Here is a 15466-nt window from a genome sequence, read left to right on the forward strand (position 1 = left end):
GATATCTCTAAGATGAGATGTCTGGGCTAATGGTATAGTACGCGAATGTCAGTTTGACATGCATCGACTGTATCAGTCTACGATATACACTGCATGGTTTACGCTTCAAGCAGTCAATAACCCACGTATTCACACATCGAGGAATATAGAACAATTTCGCAAGACAAACAGGGTGAATCAACGAGGCTAGTTTCCAATAATAAGCGGCAACAAAACAACACGAGACAATGGCGACAAATTCCAGCAACAACCGATTTACGCGCCCTCACGGCTCTTACGGTAGCTGGCCTGCAGGAAGATGCCAATTAGTCACGATGAAAAAACCACCAGTGAATATTGATCGATCATACCTCTTGCTCAACCTGCAAGCCATCGACAACAGGAGCCAGCTCGCTGAGTATCTCGTAAGACCGCTTGTGGTACTCTAGCTGCGCCGCGATCAAGTCGGCCAGGTTCCGCAGAGGTTCGGGGGTATCGAGAACCTGTAATATCCTGTCAGTCTTTACCATCTTTTTCACACAGACGAACAACGTACATTCTTCATCACGCTAACAGCCTCCTCGGTCTGTCCAACGAACTCATCCTCCGCCTGCTCAATTTCCGCACGAGCCTCCTCGCTCAGGCTGTCCCAGTCACCCCTGACGGCGGCCTTCTTGCTCGCCTTGATCGAGTCGAGCATAAGACGAGCGTTCTCAACGTTCTTACGTGCCTTCGCGGCGAACATCAAGTTCGTGTTAAGAGTGGTGTTCCAGCCAGCCAAGAAGCGGGACTGGATCTGAGCGTCCTGGGCCAGACGAGCCTCGCCCACCTTCTCCGACGCCAAAGCGTACTTCTCCAGCGCAGTGGCCAGGGGGTCCTCGCCATGCGAGCTCTGCGCCAGAGTCTGGGAACCTGCCAGAGAGGCGCGGGCAATAGCGTGGTTGAAGGTCTTGGGCTGCGGCTTGGCCGAGGGAGGGGCAGTCAGGGCAGCCTGAGCCTCAGCGGGAGAGGAGGCCTGGGAAAGGAGCTGAACCTTCTCGCTGATGGTGCGGCCCATGTCGTTGAAGGATTCGCGGATGTTGGGCGGGTAGTCATAGGCCTCGTTGGAGTACTGGGAACTGCATGTGATGGGGTCAACATGTTAGCTGACTGAGAGATGAAACGTTACGGGAGAAGATATAACGCACGTCACTTGAAGAAGCTTCTGGTGGACAATCTTCAGGGCATCCACCCGCTTCTCCAGCTCGATGTACTCATCGGGGAGTTGAGTGCGGTCATCGGCCTGACCAAGCTGCTCCTTGATCATCTGCTGAGTGCGCGCAGCAAAGGGCGAGAAGCTCGCACTGTTCGATAAGACATAGAATGTTAGTACAAATGCTTGGTTTGCAGTCTTGGCTGTATGACAGCATCGGAGTGCCGCTGGAAATGCGGACAGTCTCCTAATCGGAGAAATTATTGCGGAGGGGAACAGTTATCTCACCTGAGGTTCTTTCCGAACGCCTGGAACTTATCCATGATGTCGTTGGACACTGAATTCCTTGAGATTCTGGAATAAGCACGATATATCTAAACTGAATACAAATGCAGGAAGTCTGCAATAGGAGGGTCAGAGAGAAGATGGTGTTGATGTGCAGATCGCGGAGTCGAGGCCACTTTCCGTTCATTGGTGCGACACCGCCTTCGTATCGCTGGTACCGCCACGGTTTCATGCCGGCATGTGCCAGGCACCCAGGCAGCATCGCTATCTCAGCCTGTTATCATGTGGACAGTTCTATCTTACTGCTACACATCTTACTCTTGGACAAACTCTAATGAGCGGACACCACTGGTCACATTTCTTGCATTGACTAGGCCCAGAAAAGGCTTGATAAGTATTAAACATGGTCTAAACCCACAATCCACAAACAAACCCAGGAACAAGACCTTAATAACGCGCACAAGCCCATGAAAAAAACACAAGAATCCCATTGTCGTTATCGTCGTCGTAATAGCATGGCGTCAACCGCACCAATCGAATCATAGTACAAGTCGTCATCGCAATCAAACTGATATAGTACAGATGAAAAATAGGAGACACCGAAATCGTTAAGGAAAAGCTGAAAGTCGTAAAAATGCTCGCCGAGTCCGCGTTCAGTTACCCGGATTAAGTCAAAGTCGCCATCATCGCTCTCATGAGCCGTGAGCTCGGGCCTATGATCATCTCTTAGAATCCGCACTTCACCGCTTGCGTCGGACAAGGCTCATCCTACCTCTGCGATCTTTTTTCACCTCGAGGATCTCCTCTTCTTCGCCGTCGCCAATAATCTCCGTGTCTCGGATCACCTCCCCACCGCCACGTCGCTCGATTTGCGTGTATTCCCGCAGATCGTCATCACTGTCTCGCGGACGTACAACGATTGCAAGTGGGCCGGACTGAAGCTTAGTGGATTGCGCTCCATCGTCATACCGCTCAATTCTACGCACGGGCGATGACCGACGGCGAGGGCGACCCTGGACGGACACGTTTCGTGTCCGAGAGACTGTCCTGGTTATTTTCGTTTCCTCCAGCTCGGGATGGTGGTGGTGATGATGGTAATGGCGCGACCGCGACCGGTGCCGGGACGGAGATGGCTCGATGAGCAAAGTCTCATGGCTCGTCCGGGGAGTGTAACTCTCCATAGCGATTTTTTCCACTATGCGGTCGCGATGTCTGTCGCGAATGGGTGAGGGTGAAGACGTATGCTTATAATGTGCTTGGAGACCGTCAGCACCATCGCTCTTTTGATGACAAGCACGTGGGAAACCTACTCTCGGTCATGCGCTTGATCTCACGACTTCGACTGATGACCTCGTCAATCTGCTCCTTGGAAAGAGCAACCTGAATGATGATCATTTTCCCCTGCAGCCACGGTTAGCGTTGGACAAGGCCCAGGCCATGTTTCGTTCCAGCTCGACTTGTATCCATGAAATATACACACCTCTTCCTCATACGGATAGCCAAACTCGCGGATCGCGCTGGTGTGAACCAACTTGCGAGGCATGCGAGTTCTGCCTTTCCGAGGATACGGTTTCTCCACGTCAACTTCCTCTACCATTCTCCCACGATACCGACTCACTGAGCGACGTGGGCGCTCCACAATCCGATCACGCTCACGGAACTCCCGGTACTCTTCATCGCCATAGTAGTCTGGTTCCGCGATACGGATTTCCTCGTAGTAGTCGGGCGAACGAACACGGTGGAAGGAGCCTCGTCTTCGCATCGGTGGGGGACTAGGAGGAGCTCTAGGCGGGTAGTCGCTATAGTAATATTCATCGACCTTGCGTGTTGGGCGGTCGAAAGTGTCCAAGGAAGACTGTCGGCGCAGAAGGCGCGGGCGCGGGGGAGGACTCTCGGCATGGCGGTAGGTGACCAGCGGGCCCGGGGAGTAGGCTATATGGTCATCCTCGTAGAATATTTCAGAGCGTCGGGCAGGGGGGCCGTATCGCTCCTGTTCCTTAAGGCGATATTCGAAGCGATCATCCTCGTCGACACGACGGGGGCGCTCGAGTACCGGGGGTCCACGTGAACGGTGACGGTGACGGTGACGCTCACGGTCCCGCGAATAATGGTCCTCGTCGAGAGCCCCAGTAGAGCGACGGTAGTCGCCGTATCGAGACATGTGTGATATGTTTGGATTGAAGGAGTGGATGACCTGATAGGGAATACTAGAGGGAGAGGAACTGACTGCAAGCGAACCGTGGGTGACGGCAGCGGCTGACTGGGGCGGGCCGTTGATTAAAAATATGGCGGGGCAGCGCAAAGAAAGCAGAACCGTTGATGAGAGATGGATTTGCGACAAGAGCGATGACGTCGGGGCTGTTGCTGAACCGTGTGTGAAAGTGAAATAGTCAACTCCAAGCGATGTAGATCTTCTTGTGTGGTGTAGTGTAGTGTAGTGCGTGTTCCAGTTTCTTTCTGGGGTGGGGGAGGGACTGGCTTTTGTATAAAAATGTCTGGCTTGCAATGCAGATGAATCTTCTCTTTACTGATAAATACCGTATCTAGTATCTACACTAAAATTAAAAAAACATCATCTATAAAAATGCGAAACAAAACCCCGGCAAATGTGACGTTAGCGGAGATACCGCAAAAAAACCGCCAAACCACCCAAACACAGCCAAAGTCCCTTGTAACTTACGCAGATCAGGCGGGCCCACGTGTATGCGTCTGGTCTCGATTATTCTTAGCCATTCGCCACGGTCTCTCGCCTTCTTTCGTTGCTTCCTCCGGCTGGCTCTCTCGCTTTCTCGCCCTCTTCATCAGCCCCGATTCTGGTCTGCACCACTCCTCTCCGGGGCGTAGGCAGTGCAGGTCTGCCGGTCCAGCTGTCCTCTAGCAGTGGGTGCGTCATGCATCACGCCGCTGCGGGAGGGAGCAAATCCTACCCGGATGGAGCGTCTGCCTCTTTAGCTGCTGGGCCACTAGCCACCCTGCACGACCCCCCGGCTCGATCTCGTGCCCAGATAGTTTCAGCAGGGGGAGTTTCACCCTAAGCGCATGCTGCTGGTAGGCTAGAACCGCTTCAGGGGAGCGGTTATTCGACCCAATGACATTTGCCTCCACGTATAGTTAGTTGGTAGCCTTGCGATGTCATACTAGTGTGATGGACCGAACACTTCGGAGAATTCCAGCTTGCCCCGACACCACTTACGTCCCTCTGGCTTTCAGATACCACTCCCACCAGTTGAGACCCATATTGGGTCTCACTGGAGATGGGGCGCGATAGTCGATTGGTTCACTGGAGCCTCCGTCCAGTGCGGACTACTGCATTTAGCGATAATAGCCTTCATCACGATAGAGAGGTCAAACAACAAGTCTCTGAGTGGCCTGATGCTCACTCAGATATCCGGAGCGGATTGCAACTGACCAACTGTACATTGACCTGATCGCCCGCCAGCAACACTATTGGAAACTCAATTAAGTTAACTCTCCACTTGTACATGGCTTTCTTACTGCTGGCGAAGCCATTTTGTCCGTTTTTACTGATCCACTGCGGGTTTCGAACGATCTCGACCCAAGGTAAGTGACTCGTGAGAAGCTGATGAGTACCTGAGATGATCTGGTATGAATGGACACCCAAACGGAACACAGCGGGGCAACGTGAGGGGAAGAAGACCATGTTCGAGACTAATGTTCTCGGAGATCTCTAAGGAAAATAGGGATCATTGGTTCCTTCAACACAAGGAGGATAAATGGATGCATTCGATTCCCGAAACGGAGAGCAGCCATTAGTGATTGATGTTCTTGCTGGCTGCAGACTCGACGTCAAAAATAAAGCCATGGGGGGCGCGCGATAATGGCAAGCCTAGCAAGGGCTTAGGCCCGCCTAATCTGCACTAATGCGGAGCCAACGAGAACGAGGCCGAAGCCATCTCCAAAAAAAAAACAAATCTAGTCTGGTGCTGCCAACTGTCGCCTGCGCCAAGCCTCCATCCAGGCAAGTCACCTGCACGCCTCCTCAATGGCTGTTATCGTCGGGTACTCACCACTCACTGCTCTCTCATTTCTCTCTGTGCTTCTCCATCCTGGAAAGATCGCTTCAGGTCTAGACTGAGCTCAGGGATATGCCCTGACCCCACAGTCTGCAGTGCCTTTGATTTTTGATTTGATCGGCCCAATGATGGACACGCTCGACATACTACTATTTCCGTTGATACTATCAACAAAACCTTGGTCAATGCATAGTCTCCAGGTCATAATTGCCTTTCTCCTAGGAGCTTATGGTCTGCATTGTAAGGACTCGACCGGCTGTCCTTTGTGTCTTCCCCTGTAGTCCAACATTCATAATTGTCATTGGTCGGAAGCCATGTCCCTCCCATGGTTGATGTCCGTTCGTATAGCTACTTTCCGCTCGAAACAAACTTCCTAAGATTTACCGGGTGAGTGCATGCCGTTCTTGCATGGTCTTATCCTATTGATGCCTTGTGCATGATATCCACCGTCCGTGGGGCTGACAAATGGAGGGATGTCTCAATTGAATGAAAGCTGATTTCAACAGTATGTGCCCATACGAGTTCACATCCAAGTGTTGCATTGTCGCAAACAATCTACACAAGAGCGGTGAGCGTGGGCAGCTGTTCCAGCTGTCCCCTATCATCACAGCCAGAGTAATTCGAGGCCACCCCCGGAAGACTTCGGAGTGCAACCCCATCGTTCCCTGATACCGCGTTGTCAGAGTGAAAGCGTGAAGTGGAGTAGCCACTATTACCCTTCCTGGTGGCTTAATCTGTGCCATGACTCAGAAAGGTACGTATGCTCTTGCCCACAAATTCGGCCGAGTTACCTATGTGATGCTCTCGGGATTCCTAATACGGGATAACTTGGGTCAATCGGGCTCCTCCAAGGCCTCTGAGCCCAACGTGTGATACTGATAATGAACCTAAACTTGATCTTAAACTGGAAAAAGGAACTCATGTCTCGAGCCGAGCCTGGCTGCTCTCGGACACACCCGGCTGCTGCGTGTTGCTTGAAGCGGTCAATTGCATTAGCTGTCAAGCATCGTTGTCAAGCTATTCAAGCATTCTTGTCTCAGTCTGTCATGGCCATCAACAGTCTATAGCGATCAGGCAATACCTTTTACGACATTTCTCGCGCCGATGACGAGTTGGAAAGAACGGCTTGCCCTCTTTCCTCATCAGTGCCAGATCAAGTCAAACTTGGCTATCACTACCACTCACACTATAATTTGGCAACTGGACTGACGTGTTATCTTGCACTCACTCAAATTCCTGCTAGAACATAAACAGTTCTGCCTTCCCCTCTAGGCTCACATGCTACGGTTTACATTATCTAATACTAATCCCCAAGCGTTCTCAAACAGTCAAGAACTTTCAATACTTACTTCTTTTCCAATTTCTTTCCTATATCCAGCCCTGGTCACTACTATCTTCAGCAGGAGCTTACTGAGCAAATAAGAATAGTACTAGTACGACATATATATACTTGATAGCCCGGATATGCTGTCTCCATCATAAGAATAAATTGGACCTTCATAGTAGCACCAGCCAATAACGACTGTCCAGCCTAATACTATCACTACCTCGAGACAGAGACAACAAGACCGGGGCTCATCCCTCTCCATCCCTCTTTTCATGCTCAGTAGTATGCTCGTTACGACGAGAGAAATGCATCACCTCTAACTACTAGTACTAATATTTACTCTTGATTCAGTAATATTGGATGACATTATATACTATTTTAGCAGTAGTAGTTCGGAGTAAGTGTTACTATGTATGATATCGCATCCTACTTGATTGAACATCGTCCGTCTTAACTCACGAACCTCGATCACATGGCAACTCATTGGTTTAAGTCAGATATATATTCAGATTGACCCACTGTCAAATTCTGATAATAAGTAGAGTAGTACAGTTCGAAATATGGAAACCATTCAAGCCGTAACACAATACTATCAGTGGTAAGGATGACTATGATATAACTGTATTCTGTAGCCACCACGCCTGCTTCCCGTATCCTCTGGTTTCGTTAACAAGGGACCTTCGAGCACCAGCACCGCCAGTACTGCTACTGCTACTGCTACTTAATACTAATATGATTTTTGGGCCAGTTTCAAGATCTGCATCACATTTTCTACATGTGAGAGCATGCCTGAAAAGAACATTTTATTTAGCGCCTGATCCTAGCATGAAGTTCATTTATAAGTATGCAATAGTTCTAAGACAAGGACAGATCATATCTGGCAACAAGACTAAACAGGGATTATATCATGATGGTTGTGCACAGTAGTAGTACGTAGTATTATTCTTATCATGCATAAGACCGTCACACTAAATACCCTGCATATCAACCTATACCACCACCACCACCACAATAAACAAAATAAAGCAACATCAACCAGAAACCTGAAACCAAAATAACAACTGATTGATAATCAATAACATCCAATTTCAGCCTTACTACATGTATGTTTCTGGAGCAACAACTTCTTTTTGCTTTTCTAGACTCGGTCTCGAACAAGAGGAGAGACGGAGGGAAAGAAAAAAATAGAGAGATCACATCTGACCCGACAGTTGACTAGTTGCATGCATATGCACGTGCAGGGCCATACGAGGAATCAGATCCCGCCAGGTGGTTCCATAACGGACTTTACCGAACCAGAGCACCATGAAAAAGGGCCTGTCAGCCTGCAGATACAAAGGGGGGGAAGGGGACGAGATCATCCTTCTCTGCAGGGGCGGTGCGGATCAGTGGCGCAATGCGTTCGACCCAGTCCTGTATGAAATTCAGAGCCCGGTCGAGCCCATGCAGGATGGTGGCGACATTCCTTTTTCTTCTTTTTTTTTATTGTTTTCAAGGTGGATACATCACATATACTTTGTACTTAGGCTGCGTTGGAGGGGCTTCGTGCGACGAACCATCAATGACTGTGACTTTGACAGCGGCAGCTCCGTTGCAGGTCTCGAACGGGGTGGAGACAGCACAATCCAGATGTCATGCTGTCGTCTGTGACACCTTGATGACCAAGGGAATAAATATGATGTTGCCATGGTTGCTTCAGGGGCCCTTGTCAATAGAAAAATTGATAGATCGTGTGGCTTGACGTTGACTGACAACGTTTCTACTGACTTGTAATTCAGGCTTGCAATCTATTGGCCTGTTCTTGAATGAAACCTTGCCAGCCAGCAACTACTACGAAGTACTCATACCCGATCCTCGATTGAGAGGTTCAGTACGTCATCTTCCAGGCTTAGGAGTCCCATCGCCCAGCCGGCTTCAGATGGGCGTCTGGCGATGGTAACAAAACGTCTTTCGCCGGGGTTACCCAAGGGTGTCTCTTGAACGGGTGGTGTCCACGTTGATGCCCGTTCGTACTCGGTCGTGTCTTTCCGCTCATACGGAGGTCCACGACCTTGTTTCGCAGCGACTCTCCACGCATTCTCACAACTGTTGGCTATAGATTCGGACGTCTTCCAACCACTCTTTTTGGAGAGACTGCGCAGCCTTGTTATGACCCAATCTCGTTGTGCGGGGTCGGTGTATTGGATTGCTGCGAAGAAGATCGGCACGGTCATCTTGATAAGACAAGATCCAAGTGTCGGGCTCAGACTCCCGGCGTCTAAATGAGATACTTGTGAGTTGTAGATCCCAGCCGCGATTCTTCCAATAGCCTGGGAGTATCCTGCCGTAGTCGGCGCCGCTACCTTTGCAGATACCATCATGGCGGGAGGCATCGATGGATGTAACCGATGTAAGAGAATTCGTCCGGTGAGGTAATATCCCCACAGAACGGCTATAGTATGTGTCCGGTACTGCAGAGCAAGCCCGAAAGGAGACGATATCGGGGTCACACTGTCGGGAGGCAGAGGCATGAAATACGGACCGAGAGCGCTTTCAAATGTGTCGAATGCCATCAACATACTCTCCCACTCAACCTCAGCCTCTTCGTATGAACTATTCCCGACGCTTTCATCATCGTAATGGCCATGGTGAGGAAACTCGACAAAGGCTGGTGGAGGATGTCTTGGTCCGCGGGGCGGAGCCATACCATAGAACGGCGGACCAGCCGCTGGCGCACCGGAAGGAGGCTGCACAGGGCCACCGGCCGACGGTCTTGCTTGCTGTTCCGGCGCCCTCCCTGTGAAACGAGCCATGAACCTAGCGAGTCTGGAATCAGGTCGCCACTGTGATCCCGTAGCCTCTGTTGCTCTCAGCTTCCGCTTTCTGTCCCGAACACCAAAATCTGCCAGTCGTCCCAGTAAGAGCCACAGGTGATCCGCTGAGCCGTATATAGCATCCAGTCGACCCATTCCGGCGCGCGGGGGACACTGTCCCCATTGAGAGTACGAAATGCTGCTACTGTCAGTCTGATGGTACATAAATGAGAGATTGGGGATGTTACTGACAATAATGGACCGCCACTAATAATGCTCTGCATGACATCCTGCTGCAAATACCACCAGTAGAGATCGCACTGGATACGAAAGTTTTCAATGTCTTTCCTAGTGAAATGTCTCTCGGGACGAGAGCTGGCTTGACCATCATCGACCTGTCCGAACTCGTCGTAACTGACAGCCCGGCCAATAAGGCTGCCTATCAAATCTTCGTCGATGTCATGTTCCTTTTCTGCGAAAGGGTCATCTTCTGAACCATAGCTGACTGAATATGAGGGTTCCACTATGGATATAACGGAGGATCCCCTGTGATGTCGCTCAAGCCACACCCTGCGCCGCTGAGCACGCAGGCTACGGGTCATGCCAGCAAAGTCAATCTCGCGCACCAGCTGAGCCGACCCTGCGACATGACTATTCCACTTGGAGTGATCGGCCCCCATTACTTCGTAGTATCCTAGCAAAAGTGTAGCAGCAAGAGTACTGATCTGCTTGCGCCGCATGGGTAGGCCAACTGCGACACCGACTCTTCTGAGAGCATAGTGGTAGTGCTTCAGAGAAACTGTTGGCGGGGCCTGTTGCAGGTAAGCAATATGTAGGCTGCTCAAAGCTAGGATGGCCTGCAGTAATGGCTGATTCTCCAAGGCTTTGAGAGGAAGCGTATAGGTCCAGAGTCCCTGTTGTGCCATTGGGACCGGGGACCCCAACATGGTGGAAGGATCAATTGGATGCCGCTCAAAAACGGATAGAGTTGGCCCGGTCGAATGGATAAAATGCAAGAAAATGCGTGCTGTTTTGGGATTGTTCAATGGAGAGGAGCCATAAGTTGGGGAATAAGAGGTAAGTATGTTAGGCTCATTTAGGTATGTGGTGAAAGTTCGAAGCTGCTGCTGGTCGCGATTAGCGGATGCCATGATAAGGCTGAGCTGATTGTAATCTTGTGCCAAGGTCTGCTCATGGCTCTCCTCGTCTGTATCAAGATCGTAATAGTCGTCTTCGCGTTCTTCTTCAACATTTGATAGTACCTGATATGAGGTTGGGGGTGCAAATCTTTCGCCGGGTGCCCGAGAAGATGTTTGCGGATATATTATGCCTGTATCAGTCTGGTACCGCGGCTCTAAGCCAGCTGACCGTTGTTGGTCCAGGAAAGCCAAGGTTTCTGCCGGCTCACGGAGTACTGGATATTCCTGTTGCGACAGAGTATGTGACTGCGGCTGGAACGGTGCTGCGCTTGGCTCCTGATACTCATGAGGCGCCGCGGCTGTGACAGGCTGGGGAGTCTGCTCCAAAGTTGCGGTTGCAACGGGCTTTGGAGCGAGGGCCGGTTGGCCAGAACAGGCTTGTCTTTGCTGGAAGACAGCATTATTGATATCCTCGCTGGGAGGTGGCACATTGAAGGTCTGTGAACTGATGGCTGCCGGTTGCGAGGAGGTACCCGTAATGCCCAATGGATCCTTGAAGACTAGGCGAGGGCCATAGCCCTTGCAATCGCGCTTTGACTTGATACAATTGTTACAAATGGGCTTCTCTTCGCCACATTTTATGCGACGTTGCCGACAAGCTATTAGGGCTGGTAAGCTCGAGTCGCTAAGACACGCTACGCTCACCGAGGAGACTCACTTAGACATCCAGACTTGGTGCGTTTCTTAGGCACTTTCTGAGTAGATCCACTGCCCGAAACCGCCGTCGTGGAGTCTCCCTGCACTTCCGCCGAAGTGTCAGGACCCGGCGCGGCCTTTGGCCCACTGGCAGATGGGTCTTGTAGTGATTTCCGGGTATGGTCGGTTGCTTGCATGGCGGCAGGGACTTGAGCGCAAGTTCGTTTCCATACTCACAAGACAGCAACCGATAGTCTGTAAGGCGCCTAGACTACGTACCGAGTCAAGGATTCCGATGTGGAGACTCATAGCCTGTGGGTGTAAAGAAGAGCAGCAGCGAATAATGCGTGGGGAGATCCGACGGGGAAGTTCTGCCGCCCAGCCGATGCGTCGTGTGATTGGCTGGAATCCATAGATTGAGCACCTCAGGCAGTAAGGCTGCCCCGCTGGATGGAAGTCAGCACATCTTCACAATGCATTCTGAACAGTTGATATCGAGGGGCAGATCATTAAGCTGATAATGTCTGTTGTATGCGATCATAAGGAGCTGCCTGGTGGTGCCTTCGCCTTCATATAAATCCATGTTTGGTCCTTATGATCGAATGATCTATGAATCGCCATGACGGTACCATCATACCCTGAGCAACGATCGCCGTGTAAGGTAGCCGCCAAACGAAGATCATTACAGCAACAACTTCGTTACCTCGAGTTGATTTATAGCCAGAACTGGGAGGCTGAAATCCACCTGACTATCAGGACCCCAGATCGCAATACATTTCAAAAAGGGAATGGTGTACTGAAACCATTGTTCTGACCGCCCTTGTCGATACGGCAGAAAGCCGCCCGCTGCCATTGTCCGCCTTTTATTGCCAGAAATTTTTGGGATTTCTCCTCACCGTTCACGCCGATATTTCCGGTCTAGAGCCACCAGATTTTCCTTAGGGAGAGCCGAATCATTGGGAAGAGTTTTGCAGCGAAGGACTTCGTTGAGAACACAATATGTTCGCCGTCCCAGGCTGGTCCCTCGAGACCTCTGCTCTCAAGCAGCAGCAGGCCGAAGCGTCCCAGAAGCAATCTTCGTCCAAGAGCTCAACTGGCGCTAATAGTACCCCCATCAACAACAGGGACAAGAAGCGCAAGCGCGAAGATCATGTCACCAAGGGCAATGTGGATGAGATGTACCGTCGGCATATCGAGGGCCAGAAACCGACTCCCAAGGGCCAGAAGCAGAATGCGAACAACAATGCCGTGAAGGCTGATAAGAAGCCTAAGAATGGTGGAGATGGCCAGGGAAAGCAGAGCCAGGCGACGAAAGAGCAGCCCAAAGAGAAGCCCGAGACTACCGGGGAGGAGGGGAAGCCCGCCAACAAGAAGCAAAGGAAGAACAAGAACAAGAACAAGGACCAGCAGCAAGAAGCTTCAACTGAGACTCCAGCCGCTGAGTCCCTGCCGGTTGCTCCACCGAAAACAGAAGCCATTCTTACTCCTCTCCAACAAGCTATGCGACAGAAGCTGATCTCATCCCGTTTCCGCCATCTGAACGAGACGCTCTACACGACACCCTCTGCCAAGGCCTTTGAGCTTTTCAGCGCGAACCCGGAACTGTTCGACGAGTACCACGCCGGCTTTTCTCGCCAGGTCAAGGAGTCCTGGCCTTCCAACCCCGTCGATGGCTACATCAAGGCCTTCCGCGGTAGAGGGGCAGTCCGTGGCCCTCCCAAGAAAGGAAAGTTCGACAACAAGCGGAATTCCGCTCTCGCGCTTCCTCGTCGGCCCAACGGGCTGTGCACCATTGCTGACCTTGGCTGTGGTGACGCCCAGCTCGCCCGTGCTCTGTTGCCTTCCGCCCAGAAGCTGAACCTCAAGCTTCTCAGCTACGATCTCCATGCCCCCGAGGGCTCTCCGATCACCAAGGCAGACATCTCCAACCTTCCATTGGCCAACGGCTCTGTCGATGTGACTGTCTTCTGTCTCAGTCTGATGGGCACCAACTGGGTCTCTTTCGTGGAGGAAGCATGGCGGGTCTTGCGCAGTGACGGGAAGGGCGAGTGTTGGGTCAGTGAAGTCAAGAGTCGCTTTGGCAAGGTGCACCGCAAGAAGGCACAGATTGGAGCGAAGAAGCCGCTCAGCAAGTCAGAGAAGAAGAAGCTCAAGAAGAAGGCTGGTGATGATGAAGGCTCAGACGTGGATGACGCAGATATCTATGCTGAAGACGCTCGTCCGGCTGACAATGACGACGAGACGGATATCTCTGCTTTCGTGGAGGTGTTCCGCACGCGAGGCTTCGTTCTGAAGCCCGAGTCAGTTGACAAGTCTAACAAGATGTTTGTGAAGATGGAGTTCGTCAAGGCGGGTGGTGCTCCCACCAAGGGTAAATATGCCTCGACGACAGGCGCAGCTGCTGGTCCTGGAAAGAAGAGGTTCATTGACAGGTCGGCTCTCGCTGACAAAGGGATGACTGCGGAGGAAGAGGCCGCTGTTCTCAAGCCTTGTGTCTACAAGATCCGGTAGTAGATAGCTGTGATCGGAACTTGGGTGTTACAATTACTAGCCATCTGTATATACTATGATATCATCGGCTGCTTGTTTGGTCATTAGAAAAAAGTTAGGTTGCAATTAAAAGAAGGCCGGGGCATTTAAGCATTCAAAGTCATTAGACGAGGTCGTTGTTCTTTTCTATGGATACCAAGACAATTACCAGTCCGGACAGGACGCACTATTGCTGATATACTCGTTGGCCCATTATATCTTCATGCTTAGAGGCCCTCCTCCCTTATTGGTTGCTGCCCAGCTGCGCAACAGCCCGACCCATCTCCTCATCATCGTAAATACGGAAGCCCTTCTCCTTAGTCACACTAGCGAGCTGAACGTTCTTCGCGTCCAGCTTCTCCTCCATGACCTGCTTCAGCGTCTTGAGAACCAGAGTCTCTGCCTCACCCAGCGTCAAGGAACGATGGTATTCATTCTGCAGCTCCGCCTGCGCACCCTCGCTTCCGGACCCGATAGCCTTCGCATCATATCGGTAGAACGTTCCGGACGGCTCCGCGTGGTATCTAAAATGAGCAGAATCGATCAGTACACACTCCAAGTAACAATCTCACAGCCCCGCAGGTGAGTAAGCAGGAAAACACCCAACATACAGTTGCGGACCATCCTCATCAATACCAGCAAGCAGCAAGGCGACACCGAAAGGCCGACTCATGACGCTCTCCTCGTCATCTCCCGTCTCTCCGAATCGCAGGGCCAGGTCACAGATGGCCTGGGTGCAGCTCTCGACTCTCAACGGCTCGGCGTAGTGGAAGGCATGGTTCTGGCATTCGACACGGGCGTGCTCGACCAGGGACCGGGCATCTGCCTGCAGACCGGACATGGCACAGCCAATGTGTTGGTCGATCTCAACGATCTTCTCGACGGAGGAGGCCTCGAGGAGGCTGGAGGTGACACGCTTCTCGACACCTAGGATGACACCTTCGGAGGTTGCGACCTAGAAGTATGTTAGAAATCTTGAAGGGTATGAGTGTAGTTGATGGTTTGGAGCGGCTTCAGATGTAGTCGGGCAGGAACGGATGCACGTACACCGATCGCTGTTGAGCCCAGCTTGATAGCTTCGAGAGAGTATTCGACCTGGAACAAACGCCCCTCCGGAGAGAAGGTGCTGTTATCGCATGGTTAGACACTGTATGTATTCGCATTGCTATGCAGGAAAGGGGCATCAGAGTCGTACTTGATTCCACGGTCTGTCAAGGAAAGCTGTTAGTTAGATGACCGCATCAGAGGGGGAGGTCTGACGGAGCTTACCGTATTCTGAGCGGGCAATGAACATATTGGATTATGTGGAAGATGTGATGACAATTAGTGAAATGGAGGTAAGGTAGGAAAGAATGGGAGAGAAACGCGAGATTGGGATGGGAGAGATAGAGGGAGGAGGGTAGAGTTGGCAGCAGCTCTTGGGGAAGCTCGGGCGAAGCTGTTGCGGTTGTCTACGCAAGTCCGGCGAGTGCCTGGCGGAGAGGGCGGTCGCT

At 51.5% G+C, this 15466-nt stretch overlaps 5 protein-coding genes across 5 annotated transcripts; 1 reads left to right on the plus strand and 4 right to left on the minus strand.

The window, feature by feature from the left end:
• Positions 1–24: 24 nt before the first annotated feature.
• On the minus strand, positions 25–3957 carry BO87DRAFT_355788 (BAR domain-containing protein). Its single transcript, XM_025621346.1, has 8 exons — positions 2937–3957; positions 2767–2857; positions 2229–2711; positions 1460–1508; positions 1167–1322; positions 536–1097; positions 351–482; positions 25–288 (listed from the first exon to the last, which is right to left on the minus strand). The coding sequence occupies exons 1-8, from the start codon at positions 3615–3617 to the stop codon at positions 256–258; spliced, it is 2187 nt and encodes a 728-aa protein (XP_025481669.1). The 5' UTR covers positions 3618–3957; the 3' UTR covers positions 25–255.
• Positions 3958–8176: 4219 nt separating this feature from the next.
• BO87DRAFT_375225 (uncharacterized protein) lies at positions 8177–8636 on the minus strand. Its single transcript, XM_025622977.1, has one exon. It carries the CDS (start codon positions 8503–8505, stop codon positions 8323–8325), a length of 183 nt encoding a protein of 60 aa, XP_025481670.1. The 5' UTR covers positions 8506–8636; the 3' UTR covers positions 8177–8322.
• A 22-nt stretch (positions 8637–8658) lies between these two features.
• Positions 8659–11641, minus strand: BO87DRAFT_304908 (putative C6 finger domain protein; the record flags this gene model as incomplete). Its single annotated transcript, XM_025619300.1, has 3 exons — positions 8659–9808; positions 9862–11407; positions 11467–11641. The coding sequence occupies 3 exons, from the start codon at positions 11639–11641 to the stop codon at positions 8659–8661; spliced, it is 2871 nt and encodes a 956-aa protein (XP_025481671.1).
• Positions 11642–12317: 676 nt separating this feature from the next.
• BO87DRAFT_375226 (25S rRNA (adenine645-N1)-methyltransferase) lies at positions 12318–14075 on the plus strand. Its single transcript, XM_025622978.1, has one exon. It carries the CDS (start codon positions 12444–12446, stop codon positions 13953–13955), a length of 1512 nt encoding a protein of 503 aa, XP_025481672.1. The 5' UTR covers positions 12318–12443; the 3' UTR covers positions 13956–14075.
• pup2 (proteasome core particle subunit alpha 5) lies at positions 14073–15405 on the minus strand. Its single transcript, XM_025621347.1, has 5 exons — positions 15243–15405; positions 15169–15181; positions 15021–15099; positions 14585–14928; positions 14073–14497 (listed from the first exon to the last, which is right to left on the minus strand). The coding sequence occupies exons 1-5, from the start codon at positions 15265–15267 to the stop codon at positions 14218–14220; spliced, it is 741 nt and encodes a 246-aa protein (XP_025481673.1). The 5' UTR covers positions 15268–15405; the 3' UTR covers positions 14073–14217.
• Positions 15406–15466: the final 61 nt, after the last annotated feature.

Source organism: Aspergillus neoniger (assembly GCF_003184625.1).
Source record: "Aspergillus neoniger CBS 115656 unplaced genomic scaffold BO87scaffold_10, whole genome shotgun sequence".
Taxonomy (NCBI): domain Eukaryota; kingdom Fungi; phylum Ascomycota; class Eurotiomycetes; order Eurotiales; family Aspergillaceae; genus Aspergillus; species Aspergillus neoniger.